We start from the raw sequence: 26306 nt of genomic DNA on the forward strand, positions 1-26306 counted from the left end.
TTTCTTTGGTGGGGTCACCAGGAGCTGTCTGAAGGTGCAAAAAGGGGGAAGCCGAGCCCAGGCCCAGGCAGCATGAGTACCTCCCGAGGGGAGCCTGTGCGGAAGCTGGCCTGCAGGCTGCCATGCTCCGGCTCCATTGTGTACTGGAGTCAGGGCAGGGGAGTTGTTCTGCAGCGCCGCCCGGCTCCCAGGCAAGGGGCAAGCTTTGCAGAAGGGCAAGGCCCCTCCCTCTGGCTCCTGCAGCTCTCAGCTGCCTGTCAGCTGCTCCTTCCCTCTCCTGGGCTCTGGACAGAGCTGTGTCTGCAGGCATCAGTGGATTTCTGAATTGACATCCCTGTGCAGCGTGGAAGTGAGGAAGGCCTGGGGTGGTGGGGCACGGGAGGACGATGCTCACAGCTCCCTGTGGAGGGAGGCCCCTGCTTTTCCCAGGGCTGATTCAAGGATGGTGGGGGCCTCAGCTGTTCTGCAGCCAGGTTTGCTTGTCTGTGCCCAAGCTGAAGAGAGAAGTGGACAGGCAGGTATCTGCCTCTGGGTGCTCTGAGGTTCTCTGTATTTCCAGAAAAAAATCCCAAACAGATGGTCTGTGAGCGTGCCGTTGTCCCCTCAACCACGCATGCGTACACACACAGCCTCGCCTCTCTCCCTGCACCCCCCTCCCAACCAAGGCCCAGGTGGATGTGGCCCAGTTCTGCCTGCAAGCTGGGATGACTCACTGCACCGTCATGGACCTCATTTCAATACAAAAAGGGAGAGAACTCTGCTGATTGGTTCCCTCCCCAGGACTTCACTGTTAGCAGCTGAGTTTTCATTCCTTGAAATTGAGCTGTTTGATCGCGTCCAGCCTCGGCGTCTGACACTGGCTTTGTGTGCGTATGCGCTTCCAGGCACGGAGGAGATGCAGTGCGTTACACAGCTGTGCTGGGGTCGCCACTGTGGAAATGCCAGATGTTGTCAGGGCTTTAGGGCACGTCTTGTGGGCCTCCGCTGGGGGAGAATTGAAGCTGCTCTTGGGGACCTTGGCGGGGGGGGGCTGTAACAGGAGTGGAGACTTCCTCTCTCTCAAGAGGAGTGATTTGGGGAGTGTGCCAATCACTGCTGAGTCCTGATTCTGCCGCATCTGGGTCCTCACCAGAATCACTGTCCGCGACGTCGCCTGCCCGGTCTGATGACACTGGGGATGGGCTGTGCACTTGGCAATGGGAACACAGCCGTGAACATGGCCAAGACCTCTCATGGGGCTTCCTTGGGAGGGTCTCTGGAAAGTGTGAAATGGGGCAAGCTTTGCAGAGGGGCAAAGCCCCTCCCTCTGGCTCCCGCAGCGCTCGGCTGCCAGTCAGCTGTTCCTTCCCGCTCCTGGGCACTGTGAGCCGTGGACAGAGCTGTGCCCTGCTGGGTTCCTCAGGTGTTTCCAGACACAGGTGTGGTCTGAAGTTGGACTCCCCTGGCGTGCAAGACCTGGGGCCACAGCCAGTCCATCCCAGGCGAGGCTGCTTCCTGTGGCGCCGCCTCCTTGGTTAGCAGAATTGAACCCAGCACTCCTCACCAAGGGTCTTAGGCCTCGCGTGAGTCTGTCTGTGTAAAGTTGCTGCCAAGCAGGGAACCATGGGAGGGCCTCGGTGGCTGCAGGACCTGTCGAGTCCTCTTGGCAGTGCTGTTGTTTCCGTTTTGCATTTCCAGGCCCAGGGGCCTTGGGAGCCTGAGGCACTCGTACACACATCAGCTTGACGCCATAGCTGCCCCGCCGCACCACTACCGTGCCCGGCTGTTACCCCGGCTGTTACCCCGGCTGTCCCGCCGCCCGCTCAGAACCAGCTGGGGCTGGGGAGCTTGAGTGTAGTTGGCATCTGCGTCCTGTTTCCTCATGTGTGTTCCAGCAGAAGGCTCTCTGGCCTTGTTCTCCTCTCCCACAAGTCCTTGGGCAGAGTTGGGCAGAGTTGTCAGTTTGTGCTGGGGAGATGTGTGTATTTTGAAGTAGCTCCCTCGTCGGCCGCCAGATCCTCTGTCCATTTTTCTTACTGCTTTACGGAAATTCTGTGTATATTGGTGATGTTCCATTTGTCATCTGTGTCAGGAATGTCTTCCTGTCCCAGTATGATTGTGTAGCCCCACTCTGCGGCCTCACTGAGATATGCTGGCCCCAGAAACAGGGTGTACTTGGGCATTGATGATGCAAGAGCCGGGCACAGGGCGGGGCAGAGCCACAAGTGCTGTCCCCACTGCCGGTTTCCGCAGTCCCGCTGGGGTGTCTCGGGTGCTGTCGTCCTCGTTCCACCCCGGCGACAGCTCAGCCCCGTCGCCCATGCCCTCCCGGCGCCCTCACTCGCCTCCGCCGCTCTGTCAGGGTAAGTGGCTGCTCCCCCAGTCCCGCCTGCGCCTTGCTGACATTATCCGAAAATCCCTTCTGTCAGAAAAAACGTGCAGGTGTCAAGTGAATACTCTTGGCACTGGAGTAGAAATCCTCCCATTTAGCTGTGGATCCAATTACTTGTTTTTTAAGTGAAACTGTGACCCTGATTCCCACAGCGTGGAATGCGGGGTGCATGCTCAGCACTTCCTGCAGAGCTCCTCTGTGGAGGTGGGCTCCGCTGCCCCTGCCCCGATGCCAGCTGCCCTGCCGAGAAGACAGCCGTGCCCCCGGCCGTGAGCACCCATGGGACAAGGGTCCCCTCCGCGTTCCTGACCGTGGGGCTGGCTGAGAGCAATCCCCTGCTTGCAAACAGCTGCCCCCCACCTGCATGCAAAGTTCTCAGGGTGGTCTCCGGCTCAGGAGAGACCCTTCCTCTCCAGGGACCTCAGGTGGGCCATTTAACCTCGCTGGCCCCGTGAAGTAGGCTGATGACTTACACACCTGCCTCAGAGACTTGTTGAAAGTGAAGGTGTGACGCGCCGTCGGGCCCTGTCATCACGGGTTCAACAGTTGACCTTTCACTGTGTTGGATGCTGCCACCCGGGAGAGGGTTCAGCCCCAAGGATGTCAGCCTGACGTCCCCCAGGACTGCTCAGGGCCTTCTCTTAGGTGCTGGTCGTGCATTGTGCTCTTGGCTTTGAGTGGCTTATGGTGGTGTGATTTGGACGGTGTGCCTTTCCCGTGATAGTCTCTCGTAGGTCAGAGTGTGGCGGGAAGCTAAGAGTAAGGGCTTTGGGCTCAGGCAGCCCAGGAGTCCAGTCCTGGCTCTCCAGCCAGTGGCTGGTTTGCCTCGATAGTGACCTAGCCTCTCTGCATCTCCCTCCCAGGATCAAGCAAGTCAAGTGCTCAGCGCAGGACCTGGCCCAGGTGGGCTCAGTAGACATGAGCCCCTCATGGTCTGGGAGTCCCTCTGTGACAGCGCCAGGGTGCTCCTTGTCCGCCCTGAGCCCTCCCCACCCCAGCCTGGGCAGCCACAGCCACTCTTTCCGCTGTTTTCCTGCCTGTCTGTGAGGCCTCAGGACTGCTGGGTGGGCAGCAGGACCCAAGCCCCCTTCCTGCCTCTCACCCAGCACCCCTGCATTGGAGCAGCACGGAGCAGGGGGGAGGCTGCATTCGGCAGCAGCCTGGCTCGTTAAAGCCCCAGTGTCAGCAGGTCCACAGCACCGTTGCCCGCTTGCAAGCAGAAGGGCTCCAGCTGGCTGTCCTGGGTCCGAGGAGAGGGGGAGAAAAGGCACCGTCAGCTGCCACAGCCTCTCAGAAGCGAAACCTCTGCAGCCCACGAGGCAGCCCTGCCCTACCCGGCCCAGCCAGTGCCCGGCCCAGCCAGCAGCATGGGCGGGGCCCAGAGGCAGCCTTCCTGGGGTCTTAGCCTTTGGAGAAGAGAGCCTTAACAGGAGCCCGCTTTTCCCGCCCTTAACTTAAATCCTCTAGAAGAAATTGCTGCTAGGGGTTCGTGGCTCCTGTGATGGGCGTAGAAGACAGGGAGCTGCCTTTCTGGAAGACCTGGAGGGTGGGCTTCCAGGCATTATTTAGGGCAGTAGTGGGCTTTGTAGCATGGAGAACAGGGCAGCTGTCACACCAGGGTGGCCCAGGCCTTGACTTGGGAGGAGTTCTGAGGTTAGGGCATCTGAAAGGGCTTTTTAAAAGCTGCTTCACAGACCCCTTGGGTGCCCTGGCTGCCTTCCTGTCCCTAACGCACGGGTTGTCTCAGAAGTGCCCAGACCTAGGGGCAGCAATCCAGGGCTGCACCAGTGTTTACTGCTATCTGGGGGAAGAGGACGTGGCTGTCTCGTGGGGCCCTCAGCTCTGCTCTTCTCTGGTCAAGGCTCGGCCCAAGCGCCAGTCTCTGTCTGGGATGCTCTGGGCCCCCAGCAGCAGCAGGATGGGCACTGGAGGCTGACACGGCCGTGCCCTGGATGCACGTGAGGGGTGGCCGGCTTTGCTGGGGGTGGGGGCAAGGGTTGCGTTCATGGCACAGATCCTGGGAGAAATGGAACGGAAAAACTGAAGAGCTGCTCAGATCTCAGAGGAGAGCGCGCACGGGCCCGCTGAGCCACCAGGAAGGGGCAGGACAGGGCTCCCCTCAGGGACTGAAGGAGTAGCTCTGGGGCCGGGCTGTGGCCACACTGTGCTGCCACTCCTGGCCGGCAGTCTGAGCCCTGGCCCCTCTCCCTGGGGGCAGGAGCAGCCCTGCTGCCCCACTGCACCCCTCCCTCGTCCCCTGTCCCACCCAGCCCACAGAAGCACGCCCTTGGCATTGCTTTCCCCAGGAGTTCCTGTCACTAGGCTCTGTGGGTTGACCCAGTGGGGTTGGGGGCTCATCTTTCTGCTTTAAAGCAATCTAGTGACAACAGACTAGTGTGGAACCTTCCCAGGGAGAAGCCACAACCCCCGAAAGCTGTGAAGTCCCCAGGTTTCAGGGTGACGGGCTGCTCTCTCCTGTCCCCAGTGTCTGCCATCCTTGCGAATGGCCCTTTCCTGTGAGGGCAGCGTGGACAGCCAGTGATGGCCCTGACAGCCTCCCTGCAGGCTTCCTTGGGGACCATGGGCAGTGCCGCATGTGGGACCCCTGTGCCTGGGGGAGGAGAGGTGACACTAGAGCTCATGGGGCGTGTGGGCACTGGGGTGCCTCCATTCTCCCAGCATGACGTGGAGGAAGTTCAGGTGTGAGGAGGGTAACTCGCCCAAGTCCCATGCTGCAGCCCAAAGGGGTGGTTGGGTCTGTGAGATTCCAAAGCGTCTGTAGCCCCACACGGGTCTCACTGCGCCGCAGAGCAGGCTCCAGCCCAGGCAGGGGGTGCTGCTCCCTCCATGCCAGCACCCGCCTTGTACCTACCAATGGTGCTCTGACCGGGTCTCCCGTATGTCAGGGGCTCATGTACTTGGGCCATCACCTGCTGCCTTCCTAGGCCCGTTAGCAGGGACCTGGGTCAGGAGCAGATCAGCCTCAAACCTGTGCTCATATGGGGCGCTGGCATCACAGGGGCGGCTTAACCCATTGCACCACGGTGCCAGGCCCCTCACATTTGATGTTGACCTCAGGCCCCCGTGGCTGCCTCTGGGGGCCCCAGCTCCCGGGCCAGAAGCCTTCTCCAACCTCCTGGTCAGACTTCTACCGAGAGCTAAGGCCGGGGGCAGCAGTGGGCGGGGCTGCCAGGGCGGCTGAGGAATAGCACACAGCTCTGTGTGGGGCCAGGCGGCGCCCTGCCTCTCCCCTCGGTTCCCTCTGCGATGCAGGATCCGAGCGGACGGCCGCAGGTCCCTCCCAGCGCTGCATCTGTGTGGTCCCGACTCCACTCCCTGGAATACTAATGCTGCCTGCTCAAAAGTGGACAGTCTCCATCAGAGTGGGATGTGTTTGCCCCTCTCATTTGCTTGCCTCACTTTTTATTTCACTCCAATTTTCATTCCATCCACTCTCCAGAGCAAACAAAAACAGCCTCTCCACCCCTGCCTCAGTTCCGCAGATTTCTTTAAAACCAGATCCTGCGGTGAGGTAACATCTCAGCCCAGGGAACGAGGGGCAGCGTGCGGACAGCCAAGCGCCTGATTCCTCTGCCAGGACTCACTCACACGGGGGGTGAGCCAGGCAGCCTATACAGCACGGGGACCCTGCCCAGGGCCCGGGGTCCACAGCCCGGGACACTCACTCTCCCTGCGCTGCCCCTGCGGCTTCCTCTGGGGACTTCTGAGAGAAAATGGAAGGAGGGGAGCAGTGAGCAGAGAGGAGAGCCACCGGCCAGCAACCAGCGGACCCTGGGTGCCAGTCGCGACCCCAGGCCTTCCCCCTCAGGGACAGCCGGGCCCCAGCTCAAGCTGCCGCACCGCCTCGTGGTCCAGCAGAACTGGCAGCCGCTGCTGGAGCCCTGGGGAGGACTTTGTTCTGAACTGAGCCCAAGCAGCAGACCCTTGCCAGGACGCAGAGGGGCTGGAAGGGCACCTGCCCAGCGGGCATCTGCTTGCTTCATTCTCCCAGATTTTCACGCTTTTGCCCTCAGTCCCCCATGTCGGCCACCCTGGAGTAAAGGGGGTTCCCGTGGCAGCCGTGGGTGACCTTGGGCAGAAAGTGAGCTGCCCGGAGCCAGGGCTGCCAGCACACTGCTTTGTAAACCCACTGCCTGGGCCTTGCCCCAGACCGCCTCCATCGTATCCTCGGGTCGGGCTGGGCCGCCGACACCCTGGCGTGTTTCACAATATCCCAGGGGGTTTGAATGCAGCTGCACCAGCGTGGGGTCCTGTTTGGAGACTTGGGCCCTGCCTTTGGCCGCTGCAAGCCCAGGTGACCAAGCCGCAACCTCTCGTGTTCACCCCACACTCCTAGTATCTTTAGAAATTAAACTTCTTCCAAGCCATTTGTTGGTTTTTCTTCCTCTGATGGTGGCTAAGGTCGAATCAGATCTGCTGGCAGGTCACAAGGCCCACAGGCCAGCAGGGGAGTGTGGGTGAGCCCAGAGCTGCTAACAAGAGCCGTGTGTGCTACTCACTCTGTCCTGTGCCTGTGCTCAGGCACCCTGTGTGGTCCTGGTTCATCTCCACGCCACCCTGGGGGGCCAGCTCTGTTGTTTGCCCTACTTTACCACAGGGGAGGTTGAGACCCAGAGAGGTTAGTGACTTGTCAGGGGCTCAGCCAGATGCCCCCTTGTTTGTCTCACACATACATACAACACACACATCCTCTCCTGCACATCAAGGCTGGGCCAGGTCCCTTGGTGTCTTTAACGTCCGTCTTCCACTCACACTCTGCTGGCCCCTTAACTGTGAGCCCTATGTTCGTGGAGTCTGGCCAGCCCTCAGCAGATGCTAAAAATATTGCAGGAGAAAGTGACCAAATGCAAGGTTGGCTGGGCAGTGAGCTGATCCCACCCACACCTGCCTGAGCCAACAGGAGGCTGGGCCTGCAGGGAAGAGCCTGCCTCAGGACCAGGGCTGTGTGTAGCTTGCAAGCAACCAGAATTGAGTGGAGCCCTGGAGTACATAAGAGCCCTCCCTCCTAGTTGCCATGGCCCTGGGCCCATCGCCTGGTAACAGCCGTCACCGGTGTGAGCGTGCCGTACCTTCAGTGCAGCGGGCCCGTCCCTGTTCCTGCCTGGTTCATGGGAGAATTTATAACCCTGAGAGAACGTGTGACACAGCAAGGGCCAGAATCAGGAAGGAGAGCCTGGGGAGTGAGTGAGAGAAGCAGGCTCAGGGGGCGGGCCTCCAGGTCTTCTTAGCCCGGACTGGTCTTGTTCTGCTGTGCCCCGGGAAGGATGGGAGCTCACAGAGTGCGCTCAGCTGCCAGGCCCCACGCTGCTCGTGCCCTGCTGGCCCAGTGCACGGAAGATTGCAAGTCTCCCTAGGAAAGCGAAGCGGCCAAATCCCCAGAGGCCTGCATTCAGAGTCAGCACTGAGATCGGTCCTTTTGGGGTTTTAGGTTATTTTTTGCTTTACCAGGATGTAAAAGGTGTTTCCTCAGAGTGCTTTCCTTTGGGGAGGGGAATAAACCAGATCTGAGCCTCCTCCTCTCCCAGCTGTAAACCCAGATGTCCTTCTTGGAGGCGGTGCTCTTCTCTCAGTTTGCAGAAGGCTGCTGCGAGCCTGGTGGCAGCCACAGCTTTTCCCAGATCAGAGCCCACTTGCTGCCTTCCACAGCTCATGCCTACTGTGTCCGGGGTGGCAGCTGGCGCTGCTGTCTTGTCCACTGCTCTTGGCCTCTGGGACCCGCCGTGGCCTTCAGCGTGGCTTCCTGGGCAAGTTCTCTAAGTTCCCAGGCCCCGGGCAGTGGAAGCGTGTCTGTGTATGGTCAGAGACCCAGGAGGCCTGGCCTGCTGGGCTGCTCCCCCGTGGAGGATGGGCCACGCCTCTGTAGAGGGAAGCAGGGGTTTCTGTGAATGCCAGCCCTGGTGCTTCCACGTGCGAGGTCAGTTCCACCGCACAGCCGTGAGCAGCAGCCCGACCTGACCCAGACGGCAGGCCGGGCCCTGCGCCCACCTGCTCCGGGTTCCGGTCATCGCAGCAGATTAAGCCTGGGCAGTGGCCTGCCCCAGCCAGGCCTCAGCTCCCAGGGCCGTTAGCCTGAATTCACCTCTGCTCCAGCACCAAGGTGTCCCTTAGGAACATTCCTCCTGCAGGACTTGGGGGGAGGGCTCTTGGGGGCTTTCCTGTCACCCTGAGCAGGGCTCCCCTGCGTGAGCTGGAAGGCCAAGCCAGTGACCTCTAGGGCCTCAGCAGACCAGTGCCCTGTGCTGACTGTGGACACAGGTTCCCCAAAGCTAAGTGGCCGAGTGACGCAGGAGGCCTCTCCACCCGCCCTGCCCAGCAGAAGCTGTTCAGGACCATCCATCTTCCCTTTCCTGCCCAGCACCGCAGGTCAGCGAGTGTTTAGTCGGCGTCTGCTGAGTGCCCGCCCCAGGACCTCACGCTGGAGCCTTGGGCAGAGCTGAGGACAAGCCTCCAACTGAGGTGGCCGAGGGGCCGCTGCAGCAGCTCGGGGAGAGTGGCAATGGCGAAGGCAGCCCCCAGCCCTGAATGCTTTTCCAGGGCTGGGCTGTGGGCAAGGTGAAGGGCAGAGAGCACCTGCACTGAGCAGTCCCAGAAGGGAGGGAAACGGCTGCCAGCCCAGACGCACTGGGACCGCGACCCACGGCGTCCCCACTCAGACTGCGGCTCCTCTCCCACACCACTGCGTGTCCTTTGTTTTGGCAAGTCACTTCCAAGAAGGGGGCCTGCTCACTCTTGCTGGCCATGCCCTGGAGGGCCGGGGAGCCCCCAGCCCGGGCCCCGAGGCTTCCCTTACAGTGCTTTACCCTAAGCTCGCCACACCCATCTGCCTCCAGCCCTGACCCTGCGCTCAGCTGATGGCCAGCTTGGTCCACTCCAGAACCAGGGACCAGCCGATGGGCCCTCCCCACCCCCCGCCGTCGCCATGGTGATGGCAGGCACCTCTGCTCCTGCAGAATATTGCTTTCTTGTAACCTCCCTCCCTCCCTCGCTCCCTCTCTCGCTTCCCCCCTTCTCTCTCACACACAAAAAGAAAGCACAAGTGTTTTATATTCATTTTGCAAAAAGCTGCGTAGTGCATACTAATTGGTGTGGCTTCCTCCTGCTTTCTTTGAGCTTTCCCCATCCTTGGAGCCAGAACTCCAGGCCAGCTGCCCACATGGGCCCAGCCAACCTGCTCTCTGGAAGAGGAGCTAGGCTTGTTTTTCTAGAGGTTGAAGCAGGAGTAGCCGGGCAGCGTGTCTGTAGCTCCAGGGCCTTTCCTCCTGGCCTCGAGCAGGGTGCCCAGAGATCACTTCTTCCTTGCTCTGAGCTCCCCGCTCATACACCAGCCGCCGTGGGGTCTCCAGGTGGGTGGACCACCAGGGCCTCTCCTCTACCCTGGCCTAGGTCTGTGCAGGATTGTCACCCCAAAGCCTTGAGATGAGTCAGGTTTGCTGGTGAGCTGGGAGAGAAATGTCAGAGCCACCTGGAAGCCCCCAGGGACTCCACACACACACTCACACACACACACACACTCCCCACTGCCCACCCTCGGCGCCTCCCTGTCCTCAGCTTGATTTAAAAGACAGGAAAGGGCACCGTGTGCACTCACACAGGCGTACATGCACACGTGGTGTTGTCCCAGGCAGGGCTGTGGGCTCTCTGCCAGCCCCAGGGACCCAAGACAAATCCCTTGCTATGAAGGCACGAGAGGAATGGCCGGGATTACCCAGGGACCCTGTAGACAACATTTCCGGCCTTAACTGTGCAATTGAAGTGTGATTTGCATTCATTTGCCATTTAGTGTTAAACTTTCTACAGGAAGAGGATCCCACATGCAAACTACGCAGCCTTGCTGGCTGGGCTTGCACATGGGCGGGAGGTGGTGGCGTAGACAGGGGCCACGCACATTCTCTTCAGTGGGGAAAGTCGAGTCAGGAGCCCTACCTGTGGGCCCCACTGTCCCTGCCCAGTCACAAGCCAGGGCCACTGAGCAGCTCAGCTGTGGTACCCAAAACCTCGACATAGAAGTGGTGAACCAGCCTGTCTGTGCTTGTTTTTGAAGCGTTGCTCACAAAGCACAGTTGTCCCTGGGTTCCAGGCCCCAAAAGGATACCCAGATCCACAGATGCTCAAGTCGCTTGTATCAGAATGTGTAACATTCGTGTAGAATCTGTGCACATCCTCCTGCATCTTTTAAATCATCTCTAGACCATGCCTTGTACCTAATATGTGAATACTCTGTAAATAGTTGCTTTACTACATTGTCTAGGGAATAATAACACAGAAAAAAAGTCTGCATGTTGAGTACAGCTGCAGTTCTTCCGCAGTACTTTTGATCCACAGTTGGCTGAGTCCAGGAATACAGAACCTGCCAATGCAGTGCACCGGCTCCATCTCCTGGAATCATCAGGATGGCAGTAAAATCCCCATTGGAACCTGTGGGGAAACTGAGGTTCCCCGTCACTTGAAAGCAAAGCTCAGATGTGTCCGGCTGTTTCACAGCCTCTTGATGGTCCCCTGCCAGTCCACCACCTTGGCCTAATTCCGTCCATGCCTCTGCCTCCACCCTGTGCCTGCTCTAGGGTTGGACCACAGGCTTAATTTCCTGGAATGTGCCATGTTGCTCACTGCATCCATGAATGGCTTAAGCTAGTTAAGAGAATGCTTTGAATGCCTCGAGTATTTCCCAAGCCCCCCAGCCCCTCCCCACCCAGGAGTCCTCCCAGCAGTCCCCCACACTGCTGGCTCCTGTGGCACATGCGCTGTGTCATCAGGGACTGTCTGTCCCTGCCTTCCCAAGAGTCTGACCTCATCAAAGGCAGGACCTGCCCTCTGTGGCCTTGCATGTCCTGTAGCCAGCACAGAATCAGCCCATGGCAGCTGCTCGGTAGATGCTGGGGAGAGGAGAGTTGTGTGGGTGAAGTTAACTGGTCCAGGCCCTGGTGGCTGAGTGGCAGAGGTGGGGTTGGAAGTCAGGGACTGCCTGGCCACAAAGCCCAGTGCAGTAGTAGTAACAGGCTCAAGTTTGGGAATCAGAGCTGAGTTCAAAGTGGACTCACTGTGGCCTTGAGCAGGTGATTCCTTGTGAGTAGAGTGTAAGGTGAGACCAGTAACAGTACATGAATTCTGTGGGGAGAAGATACAGCTTCCTCCTTTGACCTCCCTGTCCCTGCGAGCTGGCACTGGGGCCTCCCTAGGTAGAGATGAGCAGATGTAGACAGGCCTCTGGGGGTGGTTTGCGGGGAGGGCCTTCCCAGGCATCTTTTCCAACAGGAAAATAAGCACTGGCTGGCCCCTGGCGTGGGTCATTGTGTCCACCGTGGTGTCAGGCATCTTGCCCAGTGCCGGCCTGGCCCCACCCTGCTGGCTCGCCCTTTGCTCACTTGCTGCATTTGATCGCCGGGGTTTGCTGCCCGGAGACTGAGTGCCTTGCCCCCCTGCGCACAGACCTGAGAAAAGTGGGCAGCACAGGTGGTGCAGCAGGGCTGGCCGATGTAGAGAGCTCTGAAGACACCCGGCTGCCTCCCTGCCCTCTGTTCTCTCCTGGGAGTCTGACTGAGGTGTGAGATCAAGACCCCTGACCTCGCACTGAGGGCAGAGCAAGAGCCCATTACTCTACAAACCACCAGATTGGGTGCGTCAGTGTGCCAGTTTGAGGTTTAGGCTTGATCTTTTTGTTTGTTTATGAAATTCAAAAGTTGCTAGTGTTCTCACAACTATCACTATCTGATTCTGAAAGAATCACAAAGAAACCCTGAATCCAGGAGCAGTCACCCCATGAGGGCCCCTCGCCCCCCAGCCCCTAACCACCACAAATGGACTTTGCTCTCTGGATTTGCCTGTTCTGAACATTTCCTATAAATACGTGGCCTTTGGTGGCTGTCTTCCACTTGGCACATGTGCTAGGGTTCCCCACATTGTGGTCTGTATCAGGACTTCGTTCCTTTTATTCCACACTGAGCCACACTCTGTTGATCTGCTGGGCGGTTGATGGGCCTTTGGGTGGTTTCCACATCTTGGCTTTTTTTTTTTTTTTTTTTTTTTTTGACAGGCAGAGTGGACAGTGAGAGAGAGAGACAGAGAGAAAGGTCTTCCTTTGCCGTTGGTTCACCCTCCAATGGCCGCCGCGGCTGGCGCGCTGCGGCCGGCGCACCGCGCTGATCCGATGACAGGAGCCAGGTGCTTCTCCTGGTCTCCCATGGGGTGCAGGGCCCAAGGACTTGGGCCATCCTCCACTGCACTCCCTGGCCACAGCAGAGAGCTAGCCTGGAAGAGGGGCAACCAGGACAGAATCCGGCACCCCGACCGGGACTAGAACCCGGTGTGCCGGCGCCGCAAGGCGGAGGATTAGCCTAGTGAGCCACATCCTGGCTTTTTTAGGAATAAGACTGCCGGGAACCACCCTGTGGAAGCCTGTTGCCGCGTGGACATCCGTGTGCAGCTCTAGGAGTGGGAGTATACCTGCGGAAACTCTGGTTAACTTTGGGAGGAGCGGTAGACTGGGCTTTTGCCTCACTGTTTACTCTGGTCATTCCCCCACCCACTTTCCTGGCCTCGTTTCCCCTCCCTGACCTTTGGCAGGGAGCTTGCTTGGAAAACAGAGCATCAGGCAGCCCAGGCTGCACGCGGCCTGCCGAGGCAGGTGCTGGGGCTGCTCATCTTGCCAATGCGTGATCGCTGCCGTGCCGTCTGCTCTTCCTCCCCTACCCTCCTTCGGTTTCTCTCCATTGCTGCCACAAAGAGCCTTCCACGGGCTCCTCCCTCGATGGGTGCAGATGACTGGGTCCTCCTGCGTCAGGCCCTACACGCACTCAGGGGCCCCCAGCTCTCACCTAGCGCAGGGTCAGCCTTGTTCTTGCCATCTGCAAAGCAGCCCAAGCAGCGTCACTCCGCATGGATCCAGTGAATGAAAACGCTCCTAGAGCATCCACAGTCACTATACCCACACCTGGAAGGGCCGACGAGTGTCGTGCTCCCTGCGAGGGCTGTACATGCTACTGACTTGCCACTCTGCCTGCTGGAGGCGGTGGTAGACAGAGGTGGTGCCGACTCACTTCTGCAGCCCCAAGCACAAAGTCAGGCTTCACCCGTGTGAGGCCCGTGGCCAGCCTGGAGGAGGCTCGGCTGCAGCTGGTGAGGAATTACTGCCAGTGAGACACTGCTCAGAGAGGACCGAGGGGCCAGAATGCACTTGCTCATGGGTGTGCCAGGTGTGCCAGGGCTGGAGAGGTCCCAGCTGGCTGAGACACTGGCATGCTCTCTGCACCAGCAGGGACCGCTTCAAGCTTCTAGGAGGTGTGGGCCTGATATCTTTTATTGCGATAACAGTTCTTGGGCTGGGTGTTTGGTAAAGCAGTTCAGATGTCTTGCATCTTAACATCCACATCCCACTGAAGTGCCTAGATTCCAGTCCCAGTGCCTCAGCTTCCAATCCACCTGCCTGCTAATGTGCACCCTGGGAGGCAGCAGGTGATGGCTCAAGTACTTGGGTCCCTGCCACACACACGGGAGACCTGGATTGAGTTCTGGGCTCCTGCTTTCAGCCTGGTACAGTCCCTGCTATCGTGGGCATTTGGGGAGTGAACCAGCAGATGGAACATACTTTTGCTCCCCACCTCCCTTCAGTTAAATAAAAATAAATAAATAAAAATTGTTTAAAAATGAGAAGAGCCCTAATGTATAAAAGATACCACAGGATCTCTTCCTGTAAGTGGTCTTAGGTGATGGTTCACTGCTCACTTGACCCAGAAAACCCCACAGAATCACAAATGAGGGGGTTCAGATCTTCATGTTCACTCTAAGAACACCTGAGAAATGGCCCAGGCCATCGAGGGTGTGCATGTCTGAACAGCCACCACAGCGCTGAAAGATGTCACATTAAAGAAGCAATGTGGGCACCGATGCTGTGGCACAGCAGGTTAAAGGCCCAGCCTGCAGTGCCAGCATCCAATATGGGCGCCAGTTCAAGTCCTGGCTGCTCCACTTCTGATCCAGCTCTCTGCTATGACCTGGGAAAGCAGCAGAAGATGGTCCAAGTCCTTGGGCCCCTACACCCGCGTGGGAGACCTGCAAGAAGCTCCTGGCTCCTGACTTAGATCAGCTCAGCTGTGGCCATTGTGATCATTTCGGGATTGAACCAGCAGATAGAAGACCTGTCTCTCTGGCTCCTCCTCTTTCTGTATCTCTGTCTTTCAAATAAATAAAAATAAATCTTTTAAAAAAAAAAAAAAAAGGAGAAGAAGAAGCAATGTGGAGGCTGGTGCTGTGGCACAGCAGGTTAAAGTCCCGGCCTGCAGCGTCAGCATCCCATATGGGTGCCGGTTTGAGTCTCAGCTGCTCCACTTCCGATCCAGCTCTCTGTCATGGCCTGGGAAACAGCAGAAGATGGCCCAAGTGGTTGGACCCCTACTACACCCACATTGGAGACCCAGAATAAGCTCCCGGCTCCTGGCTTCAACCTGGCCCGGCCCCTGCCATTGCCGCCACTTGGGGAGTGAACCAGTGGGTGGAGGATTCCTTTCTGTCTCTCCTCTCCCCCTCTCTCTGTAACTCTGCCTTTCAAGTAAATAAATAAATCTTAAAATAAAACGCTGAAGATATGTAGTTCTCTGGCACAAGAGCAGAAATGGTGCTTTGACCTTTGATCTTCTCCCCAGGATGGCACAACGCAGTCCATGCTCCTCTCTCAGTAGTGGGCGGTGGCAGCTCCCAGGGAGCCCCACAATCACAATGGGAAACAACTGGTCTTCACTAGTGGACTACGTTACCAGGTCCTGGTGTTGGGTAACTCAGGGGCACTAAATGCATTGTCTTTTTTTTTTTTAGATTTGTCAGTATATTTATTTGAAATGCTAGAGAAAGAGAGGGAGAAAGAGAGATCTTCCATCTACTGGTTCACTCCCCCAAATGCTCACAACAGCTGGGCCAGGCTCCTCCTGGCTTATACTCCAGCAGCCTCCAGAGAGGCTAAGAGCCAGGAATTCCATCTAGGCCTCCGACATGAGTGACAAGACTCAGGTAGCCATCTCTGCTGCGTCCACGCCCCTTAGCAGGGAGCTAGATCGGGGGCTGTGTGGGCAGTAGCGGCAGCCCGGGGACCCTGTGACCCAGCACTAACTAGCACTCGCACTGGACTATCCTTGTGCGCCCCCTCTGCCTCTGAGCTCTCTAAGGGGGCAGTGAGGCTGGGGAAGCCTCATCCCACCTAGACCTGCGTGGGAACACTCTGGAGGTGACGTGTCTGGATGTTACAGTCCCCAGTCCTGTAGCCCAGAACCACACCCTACAGGTAGCTGTGTCTCTGGCCTCACCTCACAGCGGGAGCTCACCCCTCGTCCTGTGCTTGTCTCCCCCAGGTTATCCTGAAGGATCTGGAGGTGCTGGCAGAAATCGCCTCGTCCCCCGCGGGCCAGACCGAAGATCCAGGATCACCTGATGGCCCTGACCTCCGGATCAGCCACCCGGAGCTTCAGGTGCCCACCCCAGGCAGAGCGGGCCTGCTGACTACCCCTGGTAAGTGTTCCCTGACGTCCCGGCCCCAGGACTGCACTGCTCATGGACCAGGCCAGTCCTCTGAGCTGTGGTTCAGAAGCCCCAGGGCCCGGCCAGGAGCTGAGCATTCAGTGGGTTTCCTACCTGTGAAGAGAGGCCGAGATGCCTTCTTGCTCCTCCCGGCTCACATTCCAGCAGCCTCCAAAGAGGCCCTCCTGACCAGTTCCTCTTCTCTGCACCCTTGATGCTTCGAACTGTTGGCTAAGGCTAAGCACAGAACCACTGAAGGCAGCCGGTGGTTACCACCCGGGCAGCATCTCCCAGTAGCGAATCTGGGGGCTTTGGTCTTGCATCTCCCAGGTGGAAGAAGGCAAGGCAGCCATTTCCTCCTCACTGAGCAACAAAAAGAGCTCTCACCGTGGCAGGCAACCCAGGCCAAAGACGGGATCACTTGAGTAGGCTGCTTCTGTGCCGTCCTTGGAAGTGCAGGTGGCCCAGGCGTTCCTAGTGCTCCGCCTCAGCTCCTGTCCAGACAGCAGGTGCCTCTTCTCCCAACACCCAGCTCCTCCCCGCAGGGCAGAGGCCACCCCCCAGCAGCCACTTGATCCGGGCACATGCATAGGCCACAAACGGGTAGGAAAGTACTCAGCGAGACCCAGGTGTCTGTGCATGGGGTCCCCGTTGACCCCCAGATCCCAAATCCTGGGCAGCTCATCCTGATGCAGAAGCCAATCATCACACAGATCTGGGGCCTGCAGCCACAGCCCCACCTTGCTGGACCCCCATCCTCAGAGCCACCGTGGCCCTGTTTGGCCCAGAGACCAGGCCAGTGTCTGCAGAGTTCAGGATGTCGCTGGGGCCCCCCTAAAGACTGTGCCTAGGATGTGCCAGGTCCAGTCCCGTTAGTCCTTGTCTGAAGGATGTCTCCCTACAACACTCAATGTCAGGGGCTCCCCAGGCCTGGCAGCAAGAGTCACCTGGGAGCCCAGTCTTCAAGCTGCTGCCTGCTCTGTGCACTTTGCCCGTAGCTAGCTGTTTCTCGCAGAAGCAAGTGAGGGGCTCCAGTGGCCACCAGCTCCCTCTCTCCTGTTTGCCAGAGCTGTTTGCTGACCCCAGGACCCCTGTCGGACTCCCAAGCTCTGTCCCCAAGTCTGAGTTGCAACCCCCAGGATGGATGGCAGGAGTGCCAGGACTTGAGAGTGGGGCCCAGAGAGGCGTGGGAGCTGAGAGGAGACAGAGGAATAGCAACTCTTGTTTTGTAAGGGAAGGAGGGAGCAGGAAGCACCAGTGGGAAGAGGGGCCACGGGCCAGAGGAAGCCAAGGGGCTTCAGGGCGGAAGCGGCAGACTGGGTGTCAGCCCATGGTGTTCCCTCCCAGGGCCTGGGGCCATAGCATCTCCATCTTTAGTGTTAGCAGCACAGCCTTTGGGCGGGGCCAGCACACCTTGATCTCCCAGAGCCTCTAAACACTGTCCCTTCGTCTCCATGGTGTTGATTTCCTCTTCCTCTTGGGTGCTGAGAAGTTGGTGACAGTGACATGAGTTCCCGCTGGTGGAGGGGTGGGCCACCACTCTGCTGTAGGCACCCAGGCCAAGAGGGCTGCACGTGAGTCCTGGCAGCAGGACAGGCCCTGAGGGCCCTGCCGCCCTTCCAGCTGCCCTGGGACAAGGGCTGGGAGGCTTTGCACAGCAAGGGCTGTGAGCCCCGCACCTGCCTGATGAGCTGAGGCCACAGAGGTCCTGCCCAGCCCCCAAGGGCTGTCAGACTGGCTCATGTCAGCCAAGGACTCACTCAGCATTCATAGAAAAACAAGCAAGTGTGCCAGCCAGGAGAAATGCCATCCTGGAAACACCAAGGAAGTGCCTGCAGCCAGGAGCACCTCTGGATTCAGAGCCACTGGCTCTGAGTCTGAAGCCCACTCGTGGACCCCCAGGCAGAAGCACGTGTATTCACACCGCCAGCTGGCATCACACTTTGCAGGCTGGGCCGTGATTTGAAAAGGCCAAGGTCAAACCAATAATACGCAGACGTGGGAAACCCGAGCCCTCCTGTCCCACTCCCCACCTTGGGAAGCACAGAGCAGGCACCCCACGGCCGTGTAGGGTGGTGGTTAGATGAGACAGCGCACAGGAAGTAGACACTCGTTCCTCTGCCAGCTACTTTTCCCAGGCTCCCTCAGGCACGCAGGGGCCCCTCTGTCTGTCTCTGACCGTGCACACGGACAGACGCTGCAAGGCTGACCCACTTCCTGTTTGGATTCCGCTTTCCTCTGGTTCCCCAGGGCACAGCTCTGAGAGCATGCAGACTGCCGTGCTGCAGCCCTTTAGGATAGATCGCCCCAGCCCCCATGGAGGAACTTTCTAGAAAGCAAAAAGGCATCAGGAGAGAGCCAAGCAGCCCCGCCAGCACACTGGGTCTGTAAATTGAAATGGTGCAGCTCGCACGCAGCGCAGGGAAGCAAGACCCATCACACGCCTCAGCAGCTGCGGTGCTGGCCTAAATGCACACAGCAGTGGTCCCCAGGGCCCTGGAGGCAGAGTTGCCTACATGGGATTCGCCTCTCGCCTGGCCTGGCATGAATATCTCTCCCTCTGGCGCAGAATGGCAGAGGCCCAGGCCTCGGTTCTCCCTCACTGCTGGCCAGCTGCAAGCCCAGGCTGAAGATGAGACCACTTCAGGGGCAGAGAGCTGGGAGCCGTCTAGGCAGGTGTCCCTGGCACTCTGCTTCTCTGCCCATCTCTACCTGGGGGAGGCCACACCAGGCTCCAGGAAGAGGTGAAACAAACAGGCCCGCAGACCCACCCTGACCTGAGCCTTCTGGGATCTGTCCCTTTGTCCTCCTAGGGCCTGGAGGGCTCTCTGCTGCCCGGGAGGGAGCAGCTGGGCCTGGAGAGACCTGCCCCGAGCTGCAGCATCCTTGGCCAGGCACAGCAAGTGTGGCAATCTGGAGCCAAAGATTCCCTGGGACGGTGGCCCCTAAACCCCAGTCTCTCCTGGCCCTCCCTGCCTGCCACAGAGCCCTTTCTTGATAAGATAAGAACCACTGCTGGCCTCACACCCTGCAGGGCCCACTGACCCAAGGTGTTTTCACCCCGCCTCTAAAGACAGGCAGAAGTGTTCCAGTCGGGTTTCATCCCTCATAGCCCCAGCCAGCGTGGTCAGATGTCGGCAGGAACCCGTATCACCAGAGCAGCACCCGCTAGAGCACCTGTAAGCGCGTCCCCCTCCCCCTGCCGCAACGGAACAGTGGCAGTGGTGCCGGCCGCCGCGGGCATGCTCGTCAGGAGCAGACCCTGTGCCGGCACCGAGCGCCGGTGCCGCAGCTGCCCTTGCCTGGCTGGCACTCTCCTCACCGCACACAGAGAACACTGGCCCCCGGGAACCCCACCCTCACAGAGCACCGGCCCCCAGGAACCCCACCCTCGCCAGCACTAGAAGCTTCTGGTGCCTGGCAGTTCTTGGGGGCCTCACTCGGGACTCCCCCACTACCTCACACCATGGCAGCACCTCATTCCCGCTCCTGCTGCCCCCCCTACTTGTTCCAGCCACCCCTGGCCAGTTCCCGTCCCCCAGCAAGCTTCGCCTGAAGAGCCAAACCGTGTTCAGGGAGGCAAATGGGAGCAAGGGCCATAGGGCCAGAAAGAGCTGGGCTCTACCCGCCTGTCCCGTGACCACGGGCAAGTGTCCTGGCTCGCTGCCCCTCCTGTAAACAGCGTAAGGGGGCTCTGATTGCCTGCATGGTAAGGGCTAAGGTCGCTGCTCCATGGGTGCGAGGGCTACCTTTGTTCATTACAGGACCGCCTCCTGCAAGGTCTTCCCCAGGGCCAGGTCAGGGCGCCCCTCCTGCTTCTGTTCCTCCCCTTCCTCCACCTTGCCTATGTACGGGGAATTCATGCCTGTTGCCTCCCTGCTGTGGTCTCAGCCCCCCACTGCTCAGCACGACCCAGAGTTCATCAGCAAGACACACGCGCTCAGAGCCACCCAGACCCCCAGTGTGGCCTTCTGCCAGCATTGCTGGGCCACAGGGCCCATCCCACTCATCCCTGAACCGCAGCATCAGGGCCCAGGGAGAGGTAGTACCCACTTTTCAGAGCTCCTTAAAGTGACAGGAGGTCGGTGCACAGGCCCCAGAGACAAGTCTCAGACGGCCAGCACCGCTGCCCAGGAAGGCGTCCTCTCGCGCCCTTGCTGCCGGCACTCACTCGTCGACAGATGGGAAGCCGCCCCCTGCCAGCCAGGCCCCTTCCTATTGTCCGGTCTGACGGAGGGCCAGGTCCTGCTCCTCCTCAGCCTCCCTCGGGTGCTGCATGTGGCCCCAGCCCCCTCTGCACCTTGCTGCTGGCCTCCGCTACCTGCAGGCCAGAGCTCTCTCCCGGGCCCGTGGTGCCCATTGGCTTTGCTCTTGCTCCGAACTGAGCAACTGGAGTGGGGATGTAGATGCTGGCCCCTGCGCCCTGTCCTTGCTGGTGCACAGTGAAGAAGGGGATCGCCTCTCAGGTCGGGCCCCAAGGCTGCTCTTGCTGCTGTACCATTTATCCACCTGGCCTTGGAGTTTGTACCCCCTTCCCCACCCCTCCCCCACCCCCAAATCCCAGCTTGGCCTCTCTGGCTCCAGCTGCCTGATTCAGTGTTGAAACCGCCCCTTCTGCCCTCTGGGCCCTCGGTTCTGTCCCAGCTGCCCCGTGATGCCATCCCTCCCAGGAGCACGGCCTGTGGCAGACCCGGCCTTGAGCTCCCTAGCCCTGCACTGGCTCTCAGATGAGGAGCCAGCTTCGGGGAAAGCGTCCCCGCCTCCACTGCCCTGCCAGTCAGCAACACGGCCCCCAGGGGCCCTGAGCAGCCTCTCAGAGCGGTAGGTCTCATGTCCACTCCAAGTCCCAGCTCCTGGCCCCAACCCCAGCTGGAGGGAGGGTGGAGACGGGAGCAGAGACCTTGCTGAGCCAGAGCCAGGCAGCTCGTGTGTTCACATCTGGTGCTGTTGAACTGTAACTCGCTTCAAGTATTGAGGCCAGAGCTATTTTTATCCTGACATGCGAGGTTCCTTCACGTCATAGCCACAAAACTCAATCCCAAACCTCCCCGGGAAGGTTGTTTGTGAGACGTTCTGCAGATTCTCATGTCGCCACATCAGGTTTCACTTAGGAACATCTGCAGGGCTGGCTCCCCCGCCGCCGGGCTTTGTGCGCAGAGGGCTCCCCCCAACATCTGTCTGCCCCTGGCCACCCAGCTGGTCACGTGAGCTTCCTGCCAGAGCCTGACAGGTTCCTCCCTTGCCCGACCCGGGAATGCAAGGCCAAGCAGCTCCCAGCTGAGGGCCTGGCTCTCCCTACACGCCTCGCCTCCTCTGAGAGTCAGGGGAAGGGAAATCCTGCCCTCCCTGGGACACGGAGCCAGGTTGCTCCAGCCCTCTGCTCGCCACCTCTGCCTGCTGGTCCCTAGCCAGAGCAGCTCCCCTGCCTCTCAGTAGCCCAGGAGACCGTGCTGTTGGCCAGTGCGGGAGCCCCAAGCAAGATGCTGAGCCCCTCTCCCAGCTCTGCCCCTTCCCCCGAGCACGCAGCACCCAGCCCACAGCCACTTTGATCTGAGCGGCTGACTTCACACCGTGTTAGTCAAGCATGAGGGCGAGGCAGGTGGGCGGAAGGAGCTGATGGAGGCGCTGGCGCGCTCCCTGGGGCTGAGCCGGCAGCAGGGAGGTGGGAGCCTGCAGTTGAGAGGCCTGTCCTTCCTGTGGTAGCACCCCTGGGGCGCGTCTGTTCTCCCCCCACCCCACCTCCGCTGCTCAGGTTGCATCTCCAGCCATCCGGGCCTGAAGAGCTGCTGAGGCCGGGGGAGATCTAGCAGGCCTTCCCGTTGCCCACGCAGGCGATGAGCCAGCTCCCTCCACGGCAGGATCCCTGACAGCCACATCCCCTGTGCTGCCTTCCTGTCCCCTCCGCCAAAGGACTGCCCTGCCCTGGCCTGGGGAGGCTCCTGCTCTGGAGGGCGAGAGTCCTCCGAAACCGCCGAGGCCACGCTGTCAGCAGGGTCTCAGGGACAGCATGTGGCCCCAGCTTCTTGTTTGTAGTCCTGGGGTCGGGGAGCACTGCGACCAAGCACAGGGCCCTACCCAGCTGGCACTGTGCGACAGGAATGTCATCACTTGACGCCAGGTGATCGCCCTCCCCAGGGTGGGAAGGGGTGTCACGGTGACCCCCTCTCTCCCTGGCAGCATCCTGACAGAGCACTGAGAATTTGTCTCGGATCTGAAGTCTCCACTCAGACGCCTCCAGATTGTCCCCCAGCCCCACGTCACCTGCTCTGAGACTCAGATCGAGAATGGCCTGCCCGTGTGGTGCTGTGGAGGGGGAGGTGTTTGTTAATAAAAGCTGCCTCTCTTTATTGAGTGCAGCCAGTGCTGCAAGCCCAGCACATGGCACGTTCTGTCTCATTTAATGCAGGTTCTTATTGCGCCCACTTTACAGATTAGAAAACTGAGGCTGAAACACTGTGCTCAGTGCTTGTGTCCCTGTGAGGCTGGAATAGCTCAGCGCCCAGCCCTTTAGGAATGGAGTCACTGGCCCCAGCTGACGAGGATTTCCTTGTGGTCCCTTTGTCCTTGGTCCTAAGCAGCCCTAGGCCTAGAAAAGAGGCGGGCGAGGGGTGCACATAGAGAAACTGGGGGACAGAGCTACAAGGAGCCTTCACAGATAAGCGCCTAGGAGAAGCCTGCAGTTACCTGGGTTCCAGGCCGCTCCTCCTGCAGGGCGGGGGCTGCAGCCTGTGCCCCCAGCCAGGCCACCAGGGATGCCAGCAGATGCATCTCTGGAATGTGGGGCCGCCTCAGCAGCTGTATCTGCAGGCTCCTCTTCAGAGATCAGCCCCAGCTGGGCCTGGGGAAACTCAATCCGTAAGAATGTGACACTTGATTCTGCAAACAGCCCCTCTGGGCCGGGAGCGGAGACTGTTTGCCATTCCAGAGTCACTCAGGACCTCCCAAGCCAGGCTGTCCCGGGCAGGGACCCAGAACAATGCCGTCCAAACAGCAAGAAGTTAAACGAGGCCTGCCCTTGAACTGCGCTCCCACTCAGGGCTCGCCACTCACACGCTCACGGGCGCCATCTGGGAGGTCCTCAGGATCGAGGACGTGTGTTTGGAGTGTGGCTCCTGGTAAGGGGTCCTCACAGAATGACCCCCAGCCACTTCTCCGTAAGGACCACGGGAGTTCTGAGTTCCACACGAAGGGCAGAACTTGGAGGAGGGGCTTTACCACTGCTTTTTGGCCACTGGCATCTTAGTATCCCATCCATCTCCTCTCTGAGCCCTCCTTAAAATACTCCGGACACACTGCTTCGGGTGCTTCGGGCCCACACTTCTCGAGCTGATCTGCCTCCCCACAGCCAAGGCTGATTGCCAGAGATCTCGCACACTTCCTGAGAGAGGAACTGACCCAGAACATGATGGCGTGGTGTGCCTCCACATCCCCCAGCGTCCCCTGAGATGCCAGAGAGAGCCACTTTACACTTTTAAAAGAAAAAAAGTTAAACATATGAACCAGAAATTCCATTCCTAAGTGTATATAACCAAGAGGAAGGAAAATAGATACCCGTGGGAAAACCCAAATGACTGTTCCTAGCAGCATTATCTCCAGCAGCCAAAAAGTGGGAACAACCGAATGTCCACCACCTGATGAATGGACAAAGTCCAGTGTATCCATACAGTGGAATATTACTCAGCCATAAAAACAACAAACTGACGTCATTTGCAGCGTGGATGAACCTTGAAACGCACTGAGTGAAAGAAGCCACGGGGCCAGCGCTGTGGCATAGCAGGCAAAGCTGCCGCCAGTAGTGCCAGCATCCCATATAGACACCGGTTCGAGTCCTGGCTGCTCCACTTCCAATCCAGCTCTCTGCTGTGGCCTGGGAAAGCAGTAGAAGATGGCCCAAGTGCTTGGGCCACTACACTCATGTGGGAGACCTGGAAGAAGCTTCTGGCTCCTGGCTTTAGATCTGCCAAGCTCCAACCATTGTGGCCATTTGAGGAGTGACCCAGCAGATGAAAGATTGATCTCCCCCTCCGCTCCTCTCTCCCCCTTCCCTCCCTCCCTCCCTCCCTCCCTCTCTGTAATCTGCACTTCAGATAAATAAATAAATCTTTAAGAAAAGAAGAAGCCACATGCTGCACAGCCCCATTTATAGGCAGTGTCCAGAGCAGGCGAATCCACAGGAACAGCCGCGAGTTGTTCCAGGGCCTGAGGAGGAGGCAGCTGGGTGAGGACTGCTCGTGGGTACCGGGTTTCCTGTGGGGGCTGAGGAAACTTCTGGAACTCACGGTGCTAAGCTCACAACTGTGTGAGTATTCTGGCAGCCACTGGGTTATGTTTTGAAAGGGCGAACTTTGCAGTATATGGACTGTGTCTATGAGCGCCTTGGGCAGACTGAGCCTGAAGAAGGCTCGGGCCATCTGTGCCTCCTCTTTCCAGCAGTGCTGTTGAGGTTGGTGTGTACTAGGAAGGGAATCCCCAGAGGGTGCGTGAGCGCACACTGTCAGGACAGGCTTGGTGGCCACTGCTTGATGGGAGCCTCACGGGCCGGAATGGGTGGCGTTGTCTGCCTCTCTAGCATTTTCAACTGGGACCCACGACAGAGAGCGACACTGTGCTTCTGGCTGCAAAGCCAGCTCAGGGCTTGAACATTGTCAGAGTTCTACCCTAAGAGAACATCTTGCCTGAAGATAAGGGGGAAAAAAGTTTGATTTCCAGATTGAGATACTCATTTTGTCAGTGTTTGCTATCATTTATTTCTTCTCAAGTATTTCTGGGAAAGGAGCTTGGCTTTTTTTCTCTCCTGGATTTGTCCATTTTGTCAGCCTTCAAGATTGTGTGCCTGGGGCCGATGCTGGGGTGTAGTGGGTAGAGCTGCCACCTGCAGTGCCAGCATCCCATAAGGGCACCGGTTCAAGTCCCAGCTGCTCCACTTCCAATCCAGCTATTTGCTATGGCCTGGGAAAGCAGTGGAAGATGGCCCACCCATGTAGGAGACCTGGAGGAAGCTCCTGGCTCCTGGCTTCTGATCAACTCAGCTCCAGCCATTGCAGTCAACTGGGCAATGAACCAGCAGATGGAAGACCTCTCTCTGCCTCTCCTTCTCTCTCTCTATAACTCTTTCATATAAATAAATAAATCTTTAAAAGAAAAAAAAAAAAGACTGTGCCTGTGCCTATCTTACCCTGTTACTCTGACTCTGTCCTTAACTGGCCAAACCTCAAGTGTATTGAAAGTATTGGGATAGCAAGTGGAAATTCATGGGATTCCTTTCTTCTTTTAGATCATAGCACCTAGCAGGGTCTTACACATAGGAAACGTTCACAGAGCGGCCTGGGGTTGCAGGTGTGGTGCACAGGGAACTGAGTGTTTTTATAGATGCAAAGCTGTCTTTGCTTGCACACGCTCATGTAGTCCTTGCTGCTGCTTTTTTTTTTTTTTTTTTTCCCTTTCCTCCTGTTCCACGGCCACAGCCTCTGCCTGACTTGTTACACACAGACCCTCTACAAACTGCATTTTGAAATCCGTGGTTGTTTGCACTCTCTATGGGTCTCTGCACTCAGAATAAATCCTGGGTCTGTCCCTTTCTCTACAGGTACCAAAGGCTTAGAATGTTCTCCTTCCACGCCCACCATGAACTCCTACTTTTACAAGTTCATGATCAACCTTCTCCAGCGGTTCAGCAGTGAACGGAAGCTCCTGGAGGCCCGAGGCCCTTTCATCATCAGGTCAGCCCCGAGATCCCACGGCTGTGCGTTCTGCCACGTGGGCTGTTGAGCAGGCGCCACCTCTTCCCTTCTCTCTCCTTCCTTTGCTGGTTGCTGGTGCCGCCAGAGTGCGGCAGGGCAGTGTTGATAGTTTTCAGGACTGCAGAGTGAGCTTTTGCTTGTTGACTTACTGCTCTCTTGAGCTGAAAGGTCCTCTGCCTCGATGCCATCGCCAGTCCTGGAGAGGGAGGTTGGCGAGCCAGATGGCACAGGGCGCTGGACTGTGCGAAGGGCCCAGCCACCAGCAGGGGTTTTAGCCACGGTGGGTAGAGAAGTTCTTGAGTCATCTCAGGTCAGTCCCATTCGGCCCCAGGGCACCAGCCCCAGTGGCCCTAGTCTTGGGAAATGTCATTGCCAGCAATGTGGCTGGGACTGGCCCTTGGCCTTGGACTTGGCTTCAAGGAGCAAGGACACTCAGCATCACCCTCAGGCTAATGAGCATGAAATCAGGGGTACAGATTCCTTCAGGCTTCCCAACGGAGCCAGGTGGAAGAAGCTTCCAGAATTGTACAAGTGGCACCAGATGTTCTTCAGCAGTGGTTCTGGGCCCTGCATTAGATCCCTGGAGGGGCTTTAAAAAGAAGCTGCCTGTGCCTCCCTGCCGAGCAGTGAAATCCGGGTCTTGGGGCCATGGGGATATCATGCATGTGGTCCTG

General features: G+C 58.5%; 1 protein-coding gene across 1 annotated transcript in view; it reads left to right on the top strand.

Annotated features, from left to right (window-relative positions):
- The window catches only part of VAC14 (VAC14 component of PIKFYVE complex), a 101148-nt gene that overhangs the window by 38475 nt on the left and 36367 nt on the right, over window positions 1-26306 (top strand). The window contains exons 13-14 of the mRNA XM_062176664.1: window positions 15727-15883; window positions 25479-25611. Of these exons, the coding sequence (XP_062032648.1) occupies window positions 15727-15883; window positions 25479-25611 (290 nt within the window). The remainder of the gene's footprint in view (window positions 1-15726; window positions 15884-25478; window positions 25612-26306) is intronic.

Source organism: Lepus europaeus, chromosome 19 (genome assembly GCF_033115175.1).
Source record: "Lepus europaeus isolate LE1 chromosome 19, mLepTim1.pri, whole genome shotgun sequence".
Lineage (NCBI taxonomy): Eukaryota > Metazoa > Chordata > Mammalia > Lagomorpha > Leporidae > Lepus > Lepus europaeus.